This window comes from Danio rerio, chromosome 8 (assembly GCF_049306965.1).
Source record: "Danio rerio strain Tuebingen ecotype United States chromosome 8, GRCz12tu, whole genome shotgun sequence".
Taxonomy (NCBI): domain Eukaryota; kingdom Metazoa; phylum Chordata; class Actinopteri; order Cypriniformes; family Danionidae; genus Danio; species Danio rerio.
The window spans coordinates 51456419-51477447 of NC_133183.1; the positions used below are offsets into that span (position 1 = coordinate 51456419).

Here is a 21029-nt window from a genome sequence, read left to right on the forward strand (position 1 = left end):
GAGGAGCATGGGATATGATTGATCGTGGCTGGCAGCATGTCAAACCTACTATTAGTGTCAAGCAGCAATATCAAGCAATGTCAAGAATACCTGCCAACACTCCTGTTTTTCCCAGGAGTCTCCCGTATTTCAGACCCATCTCCCACCCATCTCTCATATTTTTCTCGTATTTCCCGCATTGTAAAACTCCCGGAATTACACCACCCGGAAAATTGGAGGTTTAAAATTAACAAATTTGAGTTTCTCTTCTGAAATTCTAAGAAATAAAGTCATAATTAGGGCTTGGCGATATTACCAAAAAACTAATCATGATAACATGTTTCATATCATTCTGTATCAACAATTATTAAAGGTTTTTAACAATACAATTAGGAATTGTAGGAATTTTTTATTTAATCAATTTTAATTTACCAACATTACTAAGCCAAATTGTTTTAATAGTCAAAAACAAACAATATTTACACAAAATTGTGTTAAAAAGTGTTAAAGAGACTCTTAAAGTTGATAAATAAAATGTTACAAAGTGTGTGCAATGGTAAAGGTAGATCAATCATACTATCATAATCATACAGTAAACCTCAAACTTTGTCAACAAAACAAATTATGATAATCAAATCTGAGCTTTCAAGTAAATGCACTAACCATCATTATTTAAATACATACTGCAACATTACAAGTTGTGAAGTCAAATGACTATATTACCCCCATGCTAAGTCTTTTAGATGGGGCGCTAATAGCTAGGATGCACAAGAAAAGAAACCAAAAAGCCTCTTTGGCGACATCCTTACATCCTTTTATATTTACAATCTCCTCACTGCTGCTATACAGCACACATTTTTACAGGTGTAGTTATTCTGACCTGAACTGGTTTCCTTCACTATTTTCCATGCGCTTTTCGCTTACTCTCCCCTGGCATCTCTCGTAACTAGGCGACCATCAAATGTTTTCTCAGAGGATGATAAACGATTTTACTATTATTACTGAAATGTGTATATGCCATACAACGTGTAAAGTAGATTGGGTAGTTCTACTTGCATAAATTGTGGTGCACTCGCGGAATTCGTAAAAGTTCAGATGTTTTTCAACGAGGTGCGCCTGGTAAATGCGTATGCGTCATGTTCGTGTCGCTCCCATGTGTGAGTCGTGCAAGTTGCATGCCTCCATTGGAAATGACTTACACCCTAAGCTTATTGGCTCAGCCTCTAAGGTGTGCACTCAGCAGCCACATTTTAATAAATCTATAGCACTTTATAGCAAAACTTCATACCAAATCTTTTTTTAGAATCATTTTTGACAATGGTGTTCGGTCAATAAATACTCATAGCAATTGTGAAATAGAATATTATCTGCAAGAAAGTGAGGTTTGTGAGTTGAATCCTCCCAACCAAACTCCTAAACCCAACCTAGGGCTGTTCAATTAATCAAAAATTTGGTTTCGATTTCGATGTTGGTTTCTAGCAATTATGAAAAACATTAATTAAAATGAAACAAGTTTTGCATCATATACCGCCCCCTTTCAAGTTGTACACATTTGTTGCTTTCCAAAGCTCAGTTTCACGTGAAAATGACTAAAAGCATGTACTCTAACGTAACGTTCATTGATGTACATTAGAATCAATCATGTTTTTAAAAGCGCGAAAGAGGTCACATGCTGTTGTGTGCATGCGAGCTCAGCCTCAGAGACGAGCAGAGCACACACATCTAAAGTTATCTTAATGTGAGCGCTTTAATGGCCAAATAGGTGTCAAAACGCGGTGTTTAGTGATTATTCATATTAACCCTTATTTGTGAAGTAAACAAAACAGTTGATAATCAAAATACATATGAAAGAGAAACCATTATCAGAACCGTACTGCTCCGCAAAGTGACAGCGCGCAATATTCTTGCTGCAGACTGCTTTTAATTAATAATCAAACAACAAAAGGATAAAATCACTCACTGCTCTTGACTGAAGGACTGTTGTAGCTAAAGTTTTCTTACAGTGAAGATGCTTAAAGCACAGTTTGTTTCATATTTTTTTATTCTATTTTATTTATTTCCCTTTCCTTATTTACAGGAGGAAAATAATATATACAGTAGAAGACAGAATTATTAGCCCTCCTGAATTATTATAAGCTGAATTATTATTAGCGGCCCTTTTACCCCCCAATTTTATTTTTTTTAATGAAAAGACCCATTTCCAACCCATTTCTAAACAATAGTTTTAATAACTTGTTTCTAATAACTGATTTTTTTATCTTTGCTTTGATGACAGTACATAATTTCTTACTAAATATGTTTCAAAAAACAAGCATTCAGAATAAAGTATGATTCCAAAGCTTAATTTGTGTAATTATGCAAGTCATTGTTTAACAGTAGTTTCTTCTGAAGACAATCAAAAATATATATTGCTTAAGGGGGCTAATAATATTGACCTTAAAATAGGTTTCAAAATATTTAAACCTGCTTTTATTCTAGCCAAAATAAAATAAATAACATGTTCGGTAGAAGAAAAAATATTATAGAAAAAAACTGTGGAAAATTCCTTGCTCTGTTAAACAGTAAAAATTGAAAAAAATTCACAGGAGGGCGAATAATTTTGACTTCAACTGATAATCATTTTGAATAATCGTGATTACAATTATGACCAAAATAATTGTGATTATGATTTTTCCCATAATCGAGCTGCCTTAACTCAACTGTCATCAGGGGATGAGTAAATCAAACCAAATTGTATGAATGAGAGCGTACGAATTCATACAAATTAGCCACTAAATCAAAAAGTTATGAATTGCTGTGAGATTGTGTTGGACTGGCAGTAACTGTTAAGTATTTAAGTGTAAGTAAGTTTCTTTACCAGGGAAACATCTCGAAGTAGTTAAGTTTAAAACGGTTTTCTAATCTAAACAGTTTTTTTCTAAGCTAAACAATCAGTCAAACATCTAAAATCGTTTGTTTATAAGAAAATGTGCGTGCTTTAGCAGTTCTAGCTAAGTTAATCATTACCCGACTACCCCTAGTGCCTTAGATGCAAGTGAAGATCCCAGTCAGATGTGGGGGCGTAAAAAATTTCCATGCAGCAGATTATGAAGTAGCCGTGTTTTGTCTTCTGTGTCATATTTCACAACTTGTGCTTCAGCCATCGGTAAACACTCCGACAACTGCGGCAGTGCAAGCTGCTAAACACATGAAGCAAAGGAAGGAAGAAGAAAGGGAAGAGGGGCCAAACAGTGACTTTCAGCATTGTTGGACGAAGCGTGTTGTTGGTTCACAAGTGTTTTTCAGGTTGCCTTGGCGATTTTAACAATAGTAGAGCAATAGCTATAGCGTTTGTGAAGAGATGCTGCATGGGGGAGGTGAACGAATGCTGTGCTTGTGTGTATGTGTGTGTGAGAGAGAGAGTGTGAGTGTGGTTGGTCTTGGTATTCATCTCGTGGGTAACACATGTCCGCACAAACATAGCAATAACAGACATTTTTGACCTTGTGAGGACATTTTTTGTTCCTCATGCAGAAAACAGTTCATAAATCACACAGTAAAGTGTTTTAATGTTTTTTTTACGGTTGGGTTTTTGAGTTTGGTTGGGGTAGGCCCATCCAAAATCTGTACTTGGGCTGGGCAGATAACTGATATTTTATCCAATTGTAATAACATTTAAAGTATGACAATACAGGGCTCAACAATAAGGACTGCCCGGTGGCCCGGGGCCAGCGTGAAAGACACTCGGGACAGTAGACAGGATTGTTACTGGCCCCTATCGGCCAGTAACGATGAGAATGTTTTTTTTTTTGTAACCTGGTAACAACCAGTACAGTGAAAAGATGGCAACATGGTGGCAAATTTAAACAATGAGGCTAAAAGAAAACGTTTCTAAAGGCTTAGAAGCAGACCATTACATGGGTACAAAATTAAGAAACTGAAAAAAAGAACAACAAAAAAACAGTTGTCAGTTTGGCAAGCCATTTTTATAAAAAGTTATTTAGAATTGCATTAAAACACCAGCACATTTTTCATACTGCTCTTTCATTTGAAAAAATCTTGAATCTTGAATTTTGCTCATTATACATTTATTAACATGTTTATTATTATCATTTATTATTTAAAATGTTTAAATTCTAGATTCACAGGCATAATTTTGCCACTATTTAAAATATGTGGCTAAGAAATAGCTATTAACTTTTTAGTTTTTTTGGTGGGGCTAGTGAAAATTTTGACAGCGCAAGTAAAAATCTTAAGCAATGGCCCGATCGGACCCGTATAAAAAATCATTAGCGTTGAACCCTGCAATAACAATAGTTACGTTTCCATCCACATATTTTAATCCGCATTTTGGATATGCGCATAAAAAACTGGTTGATGGGAATGCTAAGATGCACATACATTTTTTGAAAATCAGCATAAAAACATATGCGCATAACTGAGTAGGATAAACTTTTTATTCGATAAGAAAAGATGTGCATAAACTGCGATGGAAACACTTTTACCGAACAAATACCAGTATACGCACTTAAAGTCATGTGATTATGTTATAAGAGATCACGTGATGAAAAAAATGTGTGTGAATGGATAAACCAACAGGCTGAACACACTGTAAAACATCTGAAATGTTGTTTTGGTCATTCTAAAACGCTTTAACCATTTCAGTATTAGTGTTATTATATTATTAATGACCTCCAGAATCAAGAGCATCTGTGCTCCGCATTCCACACCATCAGATGCCACCGCATGTTCACTGCGTGTCAGGATTGCCTTCTGAGGCGTTTATTCAATGATGATTTAGTTTTTTTGTTGATATTTGGCGATAGTTAATCAGGAAGTGACTATTTTGTTCCTTTTGACTCGCACGTCTTTTATGCGATATTCCAGTTTTGCGCGTACAGTTACTTAGCATTTTTTGATGGAAACATAGCTAATGATAAGCTCTGGACTTTTTTACTCCATATTGATCTACGAGCCAATCACACAGCAGAAATGTGCAATAATGGGAATCTAAAAGTCTATTGATATTAGAGATGTACCGAATTTTCAGCCGAAAATGTTATGCCATTTAATGAACCCCCTATTTTTTAGGGCTTCAATCATTGTTGGGGTACTTTTTTTTTAATCTGAAAGCATTAACAACATATATATATATGTATATATATATGTATATATATATATATATATATATATATATATATATATATATATATATATATATATATATATATATATATATATATATATATATATATATATATATATATTTATATATATATATATATATATATATTTTTTTTTTATATATATAAGTCAGAATCATTAGCCCATTTTTAAGGTCAAAATTATTAGCCATTTTAAGACATACCTTTTTTCGATAGTCTACAGAACAACCCATCATTATACAATAACTTGCTTAATTACCCCAACCTGCCTTCCCAACCTGCCTTTTGGCTGTATAGAAGTTTCTTGAAAAATATCTAGTAAAATATTATTTACTGTCATCATGGCAAAGATAAAATAAATCGGTTATAAGAAATGAGTTATTAAAACTATTATGTTTAGAAATGTGTTGAGAAAAATCCCTCCGTTAAACAGAAATTGAGGGAAAAAATAAACAGGGGGCTAATAATTCTGACTTCAACTGTATGTATATATATATATATATATATATATATATATATATATATATATATATATATATATATATATATACACACACACACACACACACACACACACACACACACACACACACACACACACACACACACAATTTTATCATATGTCTTTATGTCTCTATTTGGAAATAGAGACATAAACAGCCATAGGTCCTAAGTCTTGAAATGAATTCTTTCTACTTATATTTAATTTTCATTTATTTTGCTGTTTTTTTTTCTAGGTTTTATCTTTATTCAAACTCTACATTTTAAATGACTAGTTTTCTTAAAATGAATTTTACTATTTACTATTTGTAAGAATTTTAATTTACTATTTGATAAATTTGACTGACTACTCCATGATTGGCGTGGTAAATATTTTATTTTGTCACATAATTACTTAACATTACATTATAATAATAATATGTTTTATTATATAATAAAATAATATCTAATTATGTAAAAATTGTATTTATTTGACTCTCACTATACAAAATATTGTAGAAAACGATTTTATATATAGTGTATAGGTATAATTTACACTTCTAGATATTTATTAGGGGCCCCCAGATGTCCTTGGGCCCTAAGTGGCCGCTTTTCTGCTTTTGGGTTAAATCTGCCCCTGAATGCTAGATCAATTGGGCTGATTCTGCAGTGGGAGTGCATGTCCATCAAATCTAATTAACTATCTATAGCATTTTTTGGCATCCTCCGACACATTTCGGCTGTTGTCTGTGCTATCTTTATGTTGTTTCTACATTTGCATGTGTTTTGAGTATTTTCATGCACAAGTTTATTGAGATTATTGAGTTAATGTTTACTATTTGCATCTCCATAAAGTCTAATAAGCAATATATATATTTTTGGGAGTCCCCTGCCAGGTTTGTGTTGTGGTCTGTGCTATTTGCAGTGCATCTCTGTGTTTGCATGTTTTGTGAGCATTATTTCCACCCATAACAATCGATAAATACAATCAAGAAAAAGAAACAATCAAACTAAACTGTTATGTCGTTTCCCGAGTCTAACAGTATTCAAGTACAGTAACTGAATGATAAAAATTAAAATAATTGAATATAATTAAACATAGTTAAGCACACAAATGGTACAATTTCTTATACCTGAATGTTTTTAAAAAACATTATACAATCAAAAACAGATGCAAATGATAAATTATGATACAAACTTAACATATAGCGAATGATCACATTGCGCTATCGATGCTGAAATGATATATTGTGCAGCCCTTCTCTGAACATTATTTAAAAAAAAATCTGTATGCCTGTGAGAAGTCCCCATAAAACATGAAGAAAAGCCAGCACGTGTTTATGTGTGCATTTGAGTGTGAATGCTTGTGTGCGTGAGTGTGTATGTGTGTGATGGTTGTAGGCCAGGAAACATCAAGCAGAGATCTTGGCCTGGATCTTGAAGGCAGAGGTTAGTGAGCGGTTGCTTTGGAACTGGACAACAAGGGGGAAACTTTGGGAAGCCAGTGGGAGGGAAGAAGAAGGATGGGATGGTGGTTGCGGTCGAATTAAAATCAACAGTTACAATGACATGAACAAACATAAAAAAAAAAAATTATAGTGCATAAATAGTAACATTAACACACACACAAACACAGAGACACAAAGAGATTTTGGAAGCTAAAGTGGCATAAACCACTGCTTCCATTCTGTCTGTCCCACTTCCACAATCTTCCAAGCAGTGAAACGCATTTGCCCACACAACATGCATGCCAGACCAGCAGACTGTTTGCATTAAAAAAACAACAACATGTAATTATTCGTAATTAGGTACTTTCATAGATGCAGGGTTGACATTTGAAGATCCGAGACATTGGATAGTCTGCGTAAAAATAGATCTCAAGCTTTTTCATTCATTTTTCATAGACTCCCCTGACACATTTAACGCTTGAGTGCACAGTTGCGTAAGTGTGGAAAAGTGCATGGCTCTTGAAACACGGTGCTGCTCAAGTAGTTTGATGACCGTCCAAGTGAAAAGCGTGAAAAAGCGGCTCATCGCACCGCAGAGACTGAAGCGGGTCACGCTGAATGGAGGACTGGAGCTTTTTCTTTATCTGAATTTGCATTTGTTTTGAAGTAATAGGGGAATGTTTTTCTAACCAACATTTATCTGAAGAGCTTGAAGAAAGGAGGGATTATAAGTAGTTAACAGCGTAGAGGAGGAAGTTCAGATATGATTGTGAAATATGGCTTTCCTTTCACTTCTCGTTTTTCTTCAGCTGACGTCTTAGCCAGGCTTTGTTTAGATGTTTACATCTTAAATGTTAGTATGGGTTTATAATGTTTTTGTAATCTTCTGTGTTGTCTTTTGTTGAATATTATTAACATTTAAAATAATCTTTTTAAAATGTTATTTATATCTGTGATAATGGAGCTGAATTTTCCGTATCGTTGCTTCAGTGTCGCATTGCACTTCATATTCGAATATAATGTTTTTATATTAAATTATTATTTATTTTATTATTTATTTATTATTATTATTAATAATATTATTATCAATGTTGAAAATCAATGTTTGCTGCTTAATATCTTTGTGAAAATCATTATATGTCCTTTAATCAATAAAATGTTTAAAATAAAATCATTTATTTGATATTAAAATGTTTTATAACAGTAAGACTATCCTATTTATTAAAAAAAAAACTTTGATAAATAAAAAGTTTTAAAAAAGCAGCATGTATTTCAAATTGAAATAAAACATTAGTTTCTGTGGAGGAAAATAAAATTATGCTCAAGGAACAGTACCATAACTTGCTAAAAATGTAGAGTAGAGTATCTGTTGTAACTACTACTCGAAGTATGAGTAAAAAGTACCTTGAATATATCTTAAAACAGTGCTATTTTCCTTTATATTTCTTTTTTCTTGTAAGATGTTTTCTCAGCTTCTGTTTTCTCAGCACTACCATGTTTATTGTTTAATTACGCTTGGTTCACATCAAACGCAGAGTAGAGATGCAACGATTAACCGATTTCACTATTAACTGCGCTTTATCTGTCACAGATAATTAATGTAAAGGCTTCTCAGAACTGCTGCAGCTAAACAAAGTCATAAACAAATATATATATATATATATATATATATATATATATATATATATATATATATATATATATATATATATATATTTTTTTTTTTTTTTTTTTTATTAATTCTTATTTGTATTTATTTATGTATTCTTTGTTTCAGTAATTTATTTTTAGTGTAACATTTTTGCTATATGTTAAAATACCAAAAACCTTTCACTTATTTTTAAGTCCAAAGAGAAATGGGCTATTGTTTGTTTTTATTATTGTTTTGTGCTGTATTTAGTAACTGAGCAGCAATAAATAACACTTTAAAATATAAGGAGTTATTATGTGATTTTCTAAACTAGTGGTGTTTTGAAATAAATGAATGCATAATAATCGTGATAACCCTGAACCCATGGTTATTCTTCAGACTATAATCTTACTACCAAAATCTACAATTGTTGCATCCCTAACGCAGAGCACTGTGCCACTAGCTCTAGATTACTCACAGGATGTTTTTGTACTTAGGTGAAAATGTTTTTGAACTTGTGTCGAGGACACTATTCAGGTAAATTCTGTGCATTCGTCACCAAACTCAGCGCATTACGCATAATTTGTGCTGCCTAGTGATAATTTGCCTCTATTTGTGCATTTACATTGACTTTGTTTGTAATTTACTCATAACTTGATTTGAAACAAATCTTAAAAATTAGTTTTTTAGATAAAAAACGAACTTATTTCATCTAAACATCACTGCTCACTGCTTTTATATCAAAAAACAAAAAACAGGAGGGCAAAATTACAGCGTAAGAAATGAGATTTAATCTAGATCTAATCATTTCAGCTCTACTACTTTATCTAAATTAAATGCTAAAAAAAACTTGCATAATGGATATGGCACTGATATATCATGCATCCATAAATACAAACCCTGTCATCTACTTTAACACCTTATTTTCTTCATGTGTATCAGACCCTAATAGCTCTAATAGTGTTCATCTGTAGTTCTGACTGGGCCATATTTGGGATATGAAATATTAATGTCCAAATAAGCTGCTCTGGTCGATTGGTATTGAATATTTCATCATCTCCTGATGTGTATGAAAGATGTGGGAGGGGCCACACACACACACACACACACACACACACAGACACACTCATACACACACATGTTGGGCTTTCATGTTTAACAATGACTTCTCATAGACATAGTGCTTTTATACTGTACAGACTTACCTGACAGAAGTCTTGTCGCTTATCCAAGTTTTAGGAATAGTAAGTAATAACTTGACTTTTGTTATCATTTGGTATCATTTGGATTAGCGTTCTTGCAGAACTCCCAGAGTTCATCAAGATTCTTTGGATTTATCTTCAATGCCTCCTCCTTCATCTTACCCTAGACATGCTCAATGCTCTCTGGTGACTGGGCTGGCCAATCCTGGAGCACCTTGACCTTCTTTGCTTTCAGGAACTTTGATGTAGAGGCTGAAGTATGAGAAGGAGGGCTATCCCGCTGAAGAGTTTGCCCTCTATGTGGTTTGTAATGTAATGGGCAGCACAAATGTCTTGACACCTCAGGTTGTTGATGTTGCCATCCACTCTGCAAATCTCTCACATACCCCCATACTGAATCTAACCCCAAACCATGATTTTTCCTTCACCAAACTTAACTGATTTCTGTAAGAATCTTGGATCCATGCGGGTTCTAATAGGTCTTCTTTTCCAAATGACCAACTAGAAGTCAAGTTATTATTAGTCACTCTTACAACTGGGATCGACAACAAGACTTTAGCATAGTGTATGTTTTGTCCCATTAACCCAATGCTACCAAAACACTTTAAAAATACTTCCTCTGTATGATTTATGAGCCATTTTCCTGATGGGAACCAAAGTCAAATGTCCCCAATAGGTACAACATTTCTAACAATGCTATACTATATTACACAAACACACACACAATACTTATCCGAACACTCTGGCTCAAAAGATTGCAGTGTAGATAAGAAAAACATGCCAGCACAAAGGAGAGACCCAATTGTTTACTGGTGGAAGAATGTGATAAGGATAATCATGTAGGAGCTTTCTCGGGGATTGAATTTCAATTTCCCGATTCCATTTGGTGTCACACTAGGACACCTGCACTTTGTTTGTGTGCATTTGTGTGTGTGTGTGTGTTGAACATTTTAATCGCACACTCAACTACTATGTACTAAATAGTTCTCCAAAGTGCTCGTAAAGTTAATGGAACTCATGCATCTTTTGCTGGAATTAGATCAATGGCAGCGTGTGTGAACGTTAGAGAGAGAGAGAAACACTGGGAGATGAAGGGAGGAGGAGGAGGCAGACTGCGAAACCACCATTGGAGAAGTCTGAAGCCTCTTGTCAGTTTCCGTTGTGCAAATCAGAGAGGAAGAGTTGAGGAAAGCGAAGCTGCGTGTCACATGGCTTTAGCACTCGCTTAGCGTTTAAAGACCACCAGACGACCAGCCACACAACAGAAACAAGGTAATTTTCAGTCGGTTTAGTTTTTGCTTGAACAAATCCTAAAGAGACTCTAAATGAGAAGTACTACTCTTATCAGTCTGCTGATATATTCAGGTTGAATATGTGCTAGTTTATGCGGAAGAATAAATGCAAGAGTGCTGTCTTTTTTTTAAAGAGGTTGATATGAAAGAATCATGCTGTTTTAGTCAGCTTGTGAACTAAACAGCTTAAAAAATGAGACCTATGCAAAAAAGCCTGTTTTGACTGATGTTTATGTAAAGGAGTTGGGGAGGTTTTTGTCTGGATAATCAAAAGGATCTGATGTTTATAGATGCTTCTGACAGCCTCTTTTATGTTCTGTGACTCATGAAATGAAAATGTTATACTGTAATATAGTAGAGAATGCTTATAAATATACTGTAATGCCCATGTTATGGAACGAAAGGGAATTAGACTTTCACTCATGGCCATTTGCTTATAGTCTAATAGTCTTACATATTATCACAAACATGGTGTCATCACGGTGTAATTTGAATTAGTTCTACTGTTGACATGATGCTGGTGAATTGGAGAGTTACAAATGCATTCGTATTTCTCAGGTGGACAGTTGTTCTTTGTCTACTAAAGAAAGAAAACGGATTGGTTTAGGTTAAATACAAGCAAGACGTTACATTGCTATGTGTTAGAAAAAGGTTAATCGCCCCTCCACTGGACTATGTTTGAGAAACTTAATAGCATGTTTGGCTCTTGAAAATCCTCTGAATTTTGTGATACCTGGGAGGTTTTTGAACTTGAAATAGAGATATCGAAGAAGTTTTAGCAGTTGTGGATTCCATGAATTAGTATTTGATTCATTTTTTTAAGTTTTTTAATTTAAAGTTTTCGGTAATGGGTTTTGATTTCAACAAGAATATTTTGACAAGAATTCATGAATTAAAAATGAATGGGATAATTCTGCAGGAGAGTGAATCATGCATTAAAAGTAACAAACAAATGTCAGCATCGACTGCGTAATTGACAATGTGCGGACATATAGCACCATTGCACTTTGGGCATCCTGAGTTCGAGTCCCAGCTTGTAGATCTTTCCTGATTCCCCCTTCTCTCTTTCTCTGCTTAGCTATTTATATACTCTCCAATCATAATAAAGGCAAAAAGTAAATAAATCAATATTTAAAGTAATAATAATAATCATAATAATAAATATATTACCAGCACAGTTCTGTGAAAAACAAAAACATCTTATACTAAAGTTAAGTTTTGACACCAATTATTTGTTTTTGTTTTATTGGCATGACTTGCTGGTTTTTAAAATGATCTAGTGAAAGAGCTTTAAGAGCGAATTGTTGCTGTAGTTGTTGAGTGGTGTGTAACAGCGGGGTAACAGTACTCCTGTTGTCCTGCACCTGTCCTCCTCTCCGGAAGCTTCTATAAAGCCTTTCCAGCTGGTGAGGAAGGAAGCCTTGAGTGTATTGTGCCAGGGGAACCTCCAGACATGAGTATATTTGTCAGCCATTGAGCTGGGAAAAGACGTAGTTGACTATTCTCTTTCATCTTTAAGCAGAAAGTTTACAAACATAAAGGCTTTCATCTGAATAATTCACTCCATCAAGACAGATTTAGATTGAATAATACTGTGTTAATACAATATGCAGTTGAAATCAGAATGATCAGCTCTCTTGAATTATTAGCCCCCCCTGTATATTTCTGTTAAACAGAAAGAAGATTTTTCAACACATTTCTAAACATAATAGATTTTTAATAACTGATTTTTTTTCATTTTCTCATGATGACAGTACATAACATTTTACTAGATATTTTTCAAGACACTATTCAGCTTAAAGTGACATTTAAAGGCATAACTAGGTTAATTAGGCATGTTTGAGTAATTAGGCGAATAATTGTATAACGATGGTTTGTTCTATAGACATTACAAAAATTTATATTGCATATGTAGGCTTTTAATATTAAACTTAAAATGGTTTTAAGCTGCTTTTATTCTAGCTGAAATAAAGCAAATAAGATTTTCTCCAGAAAAAAAAAAATATTATAGGAAATACTGTGAAATGTTCATTGCTCTGTTAAACATCATTTGGGAAAAATAAATAAATAAATCACGAGGGCTAATGATTTTGACTTCAACTGTGTATAATCTATTATTGAGGTCTTTAATAAATAAAAAAAAGATTTATTTGATAGAAGATGTCACAATTGTTGAAAGTAATACATCAAATTAAACCTGGAATTTTCAAGAGGAAACAGTTAAGTAGTGTCTTATTGTAAAACATACACCAGTAATCTTTGTTCTACAGTGCATTTCTCACTGAATCAGCAACAGCATCGGCTTTTTTGTGAATTTTGTAGAAAACTTTAAACCTACCTTTGCTACTAACCTTACAGTTAATCCTAATAACCAAACCTTACTGTAAACTAACATTTTTCTGGTAAACCAACACAAAAAATCCCTTATTTTTAAGTTTTTTTTCCGGATACTGGGGTGCGAAAGTGTAAAATTTCGCACGTTAAATGACAGAAATTTATCGTAAAATAACAGACGTTAAATTACAGAAATAATAATTTAGGAAATTCCTGTCATTTAACGTCCGTTATTTTATAGTAAATTTCTATCATTCAACAGCTGTTATTTTACAGTAAATTTCTATCATTCAACAGCTGTTATTTTACAGTAAATTTCTATCATTCAACAGCTGTTATTTTACAGTAAATTTCTATTATTCAACAGCTGTTATTTTACAGTAAATTTCTATCATTTAACGTCCATTATTTTACAGTAAATTTCTGTCATTTAACTTCCGTTATTTTACAGTAATATTCTGTCATTTAATGGCCGTTATTTTCATTTTCCCTGAGATGGGTTGCGGCTGGAAAGTCATCCACTGCGTAAAAAACCTGCTGGATAAGTTGGTGGTTCATTCCTCTGTGGCGACCATGGATTAATAAAGGGAATAAGCCGAAAAGAAAATGAATGAATTTTACAGTAAATTTCTGTAATTTAACGGCCGTTATTTTATGTTTAAAAAAAACTTAAAATAATGGATTTGTTTTAAAATTGTACCTTTAACCTTTCTAAACCTAACTTTAGACTTGTTACTAAGCCCAACTTTAACTCCTGTAACTCTAAGTTAAACCCTACATTTAGGTGATCACTAGTATGTTTTTTTTTTTTATTCAAAACAGCAGCTCAGAATGTAAACAATCCTTGTCCAAATTAGCATTTTAACTGTGTTTCAGAGATACAATCACACTATACAGAGTAAAACATATATGTGATAATTCATGCTCACATGGGTATTCGAATACTTTGCCAGCATACTTGCTGTATACTGGTTGCAAAACTGGTCAAATCAGCGAGTGAATGTGCATATTGTTTCTGTTTTCATAAGTCTGTGACTCATTTCTTATGTACTAACAAGAACTTCAGCATTTCTAAACTAAAACGGTCTTCAGCATTTTCCAAACACTCCATTTTCTTGGGTTAAACATGACAGTGTTGATAGGAAACTGGTGGATATAGATGCATGACATGATATTAAAAGCTTCTTCCAAAGTACAGTAAAATTATTAAAACAATATTATCCTCAGGATTATTGCTTTCTTGGCTGTTTTTATAACATCTTGCATTTCATTTTAATCTCGGGTTTCTCTAGTTTCATCTATAATGACCCACAAGGGACAATACTGTATTATCCTACAGCGCTGATTATATTTCAGTCAGTGGCATTATTAAAAATGTAAATGTATTGATCAGCCTTATGACAAACCAACCTTTAACAGTGTGCTAAATTTCCAATGTCTAGTTTGATCAACTTTAGAGACTCTTTTGAGAAGTTAATGTTTACATTTTTGGGATTATATGATTGGAACAAATTGGGCACATAAATGACAATTTGCATGGAGTGCTGTTCAAAAGTTTAGTGTAATCAGATGTATTTGTATGCAGATGAAATTAGTATGCACTCATTTTCTCAATTAGTATGCACTCAAAATCATGTTTGCACTCATTTGCCATAATGTAAATACTGTGACTATTACATTTAGTATATTTTATCTTACATCTTATATTTTTAGTATTATGTCTATTGTTGGTTTTCTTTATGTGTGACTTATTACATTTAGTATACTTTATCTTGCCTCTTATATTTTAGTATTATGTCTATTGTTTGTTTTTCTCTCTTTTTATGTTGCTGCTGGTCTCTGTGAGTTACCAAACAAATTTCGTTGTACAACTACAATGACAATAAAAGTTCTTTACTTTAGTATAAGTGATACATGTATCGGAGAGGTGTGATAAGTTACATTCATTGTGCCAAGCATTTGTGTTGCATGTATAGGTTGGTTATTCAAATTTGTCTACTCAGATGAGGTCTTAATATGTTTATTCCTACTGGCTTACAATATCTGCCTAGAGTTTTAGTCACTAATCACTATCACAATCACTAATTCCTTTTTTTTTTTTTTTTTTGTGGTTGTTGTCCAAGTTCGGTTTAATTAGATTTAAACTATTCTTTACCTGGATTTTAGTATGATCACTAAATAAATAAATAATTAAAAGATACAAAGTTAGTATGCACTGTATATGTGTCATTTTTTTATCAATTTAATTATTGAATTTCTTTTTTATTGAATTGTCTTGCAATAAAACTGATTGGAATAAGAAAAACATACTGACCCCAAACATTTGAAAGCTATGAACACAAAATGCAAAACTTCAGCTTGGAATTAATGGGGTCTTTTAAACACATTGAATCCCCTCATTCATTCCAGAATATGCTCAATATCTATTCTGGTCACATCCTCATGACTTGTTCACTTTCAGCTGTGACTTGCAGATGTCGCTGCACATGGCTTTGTGTGATACAGAACAGAGCTTCAGTTTCTTGTCAAGAAAGTATTATATATATATAAAAAAAACTGAGCTAGTGAGGATTGTGAGATATGAATACATTGTTTGTTTTTAGAGTATGTAATTCTCTTACCGTCTCTTTTTTTCCTCTGACCTAGATAATGTTCGAGTTAATTCTTTGATGTTAAAAGAAGAAACAGAAACAATTTCACTCTGTTCCTTTGTCTCTGTCTCTCCAGAGCTTTTCCATGCAGTCGTGGCTGGGATAAAATGGATGACAGGATTGACGGTGTGCGGGTTGGAGAAAACAAATTCATCAGCAAGTGAGTAACTGTGCTGCATATCAAACCTTCACTACTAAAATCAACCCTAACCCAAACACTAAAGCTACATTTTACTCTCATTAGTCATAGTTTAATACTAAACCCAACTTCACCATGATAGCCTAAAACAAACCATCCCACATATTGTTCTAAAACTAGCCTAAAACCTAATATTAATAACATAACTTTAACCCTACCGTTACTACTAAGCCTACACTTAACCCCAATATTCAAACCCTACTGTAAAACAATCTCAACACTTACTCGTAAACCTCCCTTTATAAACCTAACTTTAGTCTTGCTACTAAATCCTACTTTAACTCCTGGAACTCTAAAGCTGCATTCACACTATGAGCGACTCGCAGCGGCAAAGCGACCGTTCATTTCAACGAAGAGCGAGCGACTTCCGGCGACCTCTGTTTACGCGAGCAATAGCGACCGCTGCTGACCGACACGACAAATTTGAGAATCCTTCAACTTGCAAATAAAGAACAACTTTCTTGAGCGAAAACCAATAGGGGCATCAGTAGAACTCACGTGTTCTTCTCTCAGCTCCTGCAGAGGCCGGTTGTATTCTCTGTCAGGGTTCAACGCTAAGGATTTTTTCTACTGGCCCGATTGGGCCAGCGGTTCAGATTTTTACTTGCCCGGCCAATATTTTCACTTGCCCCACCAAAAAAAAAAAGTTAAGTTAATAGCTATTTCTTAGCCACATGTTTTTAATATTGTGTCAAAAATGTGTTTGAATCTAGAATTTAATATTTTTAAAATGTTAAAAAATGTATGAGCATATCTTCGCATTGTACCCTTGTAAATGTTTGCTTCCAGGACATTCTTTTAGCCTCATAAATTCATTTCGCTGTACTGGTTTTTACCAGGTTACAAAAAAAGGACATGCTCACTACATCCAATCAGATAGAAGGAACCAGAAAGCAATATGGTGTTTACAACATCACTGAGAAGGCAGCATTTAAAGGCTTAAAAGCACAAACTGTTTCTCGATTCTAAGACTGTATTCATATGCAATTGACAAATAGTCACAGACAAATTGAACTTTTGTGACAAGGCACAGAACTTTCAATTGTTATACGTAAAAAAAGAGCTAAATACATGTAGCACCATTCCAATATTTTGCTTTTCTCCAACTACTGACAGCAGATCTCTCAATGAGAGAGAGAGGGGGATTTGCACTTGCGATATCTTTACTGCTCTATTCATTTAAGCTATCAAATGTAATGTTTAGACCATCACTGTGCCTCTCGCGATCTATTCACTTGCTCATTCACTCTCGACGCCATGTTTTACGGGTATTTTAATCATTTTGGGGGATCACACAGAGCTTCCGGAAGAGGTCATAACTAGACACTAGATAGAGAAGCTTTGCTCCGCGCGATGTATCTGAAGAGCGAGGAGGGAAGCGGGACGTATTTGAGGACCGGGCGGGAGACGGGTGGAAGATGCGCGATTTCCGGAAGATTATCATTCGTTTGTGGGCATCCGGCATCTCTATGCATTTGCGGGTGACTCTTGGAACTTTCGAGAGACTTGGGATGTGTGCATCTGTATATATTTTAGCTGCAGTGACGCAAGCGCAGAACAGAAATGACATGCTGTTGTGTAAATAAGATATTTCATACGGCCATTCAGCTCGTTTACTAAAAAAAGTTGTGATCCGGCACTATATAGATAAAATCTATAAATGTGACTTCAAGGAGGGTGGGTACAGCCGTATATAAGGAGGGCGGGGTGCCCCCCATATATAATGGTAGGGGAAACATTCATTCATTCATTCATTTTCTTGTCAGCTTAGTCTCTTTATTTATCTAGGGTCGCCACAGCGGAATGAACCGCAAACTTATCCAGCAAGTTTTTACGCAGCGGATGCCCTTCCAGCCGCAACCCATCTCTGGGAAACATCCACACATTAACACACACACACACACACACTCATACACTACGACAATTCCCAATTCACCCGTACCGGATGTCTTTGGACTGTGGGGGAAACCGTAGTACCCGCAGGAAACCCACGCATGTTGCTGTGAGATGAACGTGCTACCCACTGTGCCACTGCGTCGCCTGGTAGGGGAAACACTGTAGTGTAAACATGAACTTGCTCTGTAAATAAATCCGCTAACAATTATATGTCTTACCTTTCCCTAACTACTAAACCTTACTTTTACCATCAATAACACCACAACCCTTCATCCAATAATGAATAATTCAACCAGTTAATGTTTCAAATCCAGAGCAATTTTAGCAATTGGCATGGACCGTGTCCTGTGTCACCATGATTATGACATCATACAACCTCAATTTCTGGTTTGGTTTTATAGAAAACAGTGAAACACCAAAGATTTTTTTTAAAATGTGGTGTGTTTCATTAAAGATCACAAAGCAGTATTATAACAGATCCCCAAGCTTTGATCACTTTAGCTCATCATTGAACATGATTTTTGCAGGAGTCCCCATAGCATGTAATGAAGATGACAACTCCTATGATTCCACACTCAGTCACGGCATCATCAAAATAAGCATTTGTTTGTTGTGAATACGACCCTCTAGTGGCAGAAATTTCATACTGTGTTTAAGTATTACTTTCCAAATGTAAGATGTTTTGTTGTTTCTCAGGAGCAGCATTCTCTCTCATTTAAAGACCTACAATCTGTACTATGAAGGAAAGAACCTGCAGCTACGACACCGAGAGGTAAGAACCAGCTTTACCCTCGTTGTGCGGCAGGCGGAGAAGCGTTTGACCCCTTCTGTGCTTCCTCAATTATTCACTATTGTCTGGGGAGTAATAATAACTGTCTGAGGCTGGAGGGGGTTGACCATGTGCGTCTCCTTTTGTGTCTGTAAATGCATTGCTCAGGTGCTTTAGACAAGCCAAATTAATGACTGTTTTAGATGGGCTGTATTTACCATTCATTGGTCTCATATACTAAAAGAAAAATTATAGCTTGTTTATCCACCTTTTTCCACACGTGATTGCTAAATTGCCAAGTTATGGGCTGCACTTCTTGTTTAGGGAACTTCCATTAAAAAGAAATCACTTCATATAATTAAGGCTGCGCTGTAAAATTTGCGCTTGGTTTTTTAACATGACATTAATATCACAAACAAACGAGGCACTTTTGAGTTCATGTGTGGGTCCTCAATATAGTTTTTCTCTTACAATAGAGTAATACTTTACCATATTGCTAATATTTCTTGTTTATTTCATAGTATTTCACTTATTTCCAGGGTAATTCATTGTCTGCTGTATGCAATTTATGTATTCTGTTAAGTTTTCTTTTAAAGGTCCCATGAAGTGCTTTGAAATGTGGATTTTTATTCAACGTTTGACATTATCAGAGTATCCTTGGTGTGCTAAAAAGATTCTTAAATCTTTTTTTTTAACAGGTCTTAATTTTTCTTTGTTCATGTATAGCTACCCAATCTGGCCATTAATACCCATACAATCACCAACAAACTCAATCTCAATAAAACTTTATTTAAAAAAAAAAGCATTGAATTACTTTCTTTACAGTAATATTTGCTTAAAAATTCTGCATTTATTTACTGCTGAGGATACTGCCCTAACCTATATTTATTTTATTATTAAACTATTATTATTGTAGACTGAAGTAATTTACAGCTATGTTTTGTTCTATTCTTGGTAAGGATTATAGGATTTGTGAATGGATATATTAGAAAATTTATAAAAAAATATTCAAACTAAATTATTAATATTGTGTTATTAAATGTATTTACTTTTAATCATTTTTGATAGGGCTAATAAAAATCTTTTCAAACTGGGATATTCAAAAAAATCATTGGCATTTAGCTCTTATCTTGCCCTAACGGTCTTAAAAAAGTCCTAACCTGCAGAAAATCTTAACTGGAAAATGAAGATAGGGTGGGGCATAGAGTAACTCCTTACTTTAAAAAAACAGCCAATAGCATTTCGTTTTTATCAAAGTTCTTTCAGTGAAAGTGGTTGAGCTCAAGCACATTGAATGGAAATCAAATGAAAAGGGAGCAGGACATGTCGGATACTAGAGACCAATGAATTGGTTAAGATTTGAGGAGAGAAGTATGAGGTGACGTGAAAATCTGTCAAACCATTTAGGCGGAAGTGAAAAACTACAAGCTTTTAATGTTTTATATTGTCTAAACGAAAATTTTGTCTCAGTTTTGTAGCTCTAGCTAAAAGATATCTTTGAAACTAACAGACTGAAACTAACATCTAATTCATCATGGGACCTTTAATATTTGATAGATAAAATGTGAGAAGAATAATGCCATCTCCTTGTAATCATTTTTTTTTAATTATTTTATTATTTCCGGTATTGATAACTCACACAAAGCTTCATGGGGCGTAGGAAAATTTTGAATATTGTCACTTCTCATCTGGAGAACAAAGATCAAATAGTAGAGAATGACACTAGTAATTCCACATTTATAGGATTAATTCTCCAAATGATCTAAGAACTACACTCCAAAAGTTACGTTTGCTTCTTGTTCAAGCTACTTTTTAATGTAACTCAATTCTTAAGTTTTGCGTGGGACAACTTAAATTTGTAAAAACAATGAGGTTAACGTAATTGATTTGTGTTGGGACAACATGAAGGAATTGTGTGGAACCCTGCATTTTTTGCAGTGTCAATAAATAAGTTCCTAATTAAATATTATGCAAAGTTGTTTGCATAAAAAGTGTCTGCCAAATA

At 34.1% G+C, this 21029-nt stretch overlaps 1 protein-coding gene across 4 annotated transcripts in view; it reads left to right on the forward strand.

Annotated features, from left to right (window-relative positions):
- The window catches only part of rassf2a (Ras association domain family member 2a), a 49994-nt gene that overhangs the window by 1667 nt on the left and 27298 nt on the right, over positions 1-21029 (forward strand). For 2 of the 4 annotated variants that reach the window (XR_012383687.1, XM_005169091.6), the window contains exons 1-3: positions 11035-11155; positions 16237-16320; positions 18952-19027. Coding sequence is in view for 2 of the 4 variants with exons in the window: in XM_005169091.6 (XP_005169148.1) it covers positions 16268-16320; positions 18952-19027 (129 nt within the window). In the remaining 2 variants the exon portion in view is untranslated. 4 annotated transcript variants of the gene reach the window in all.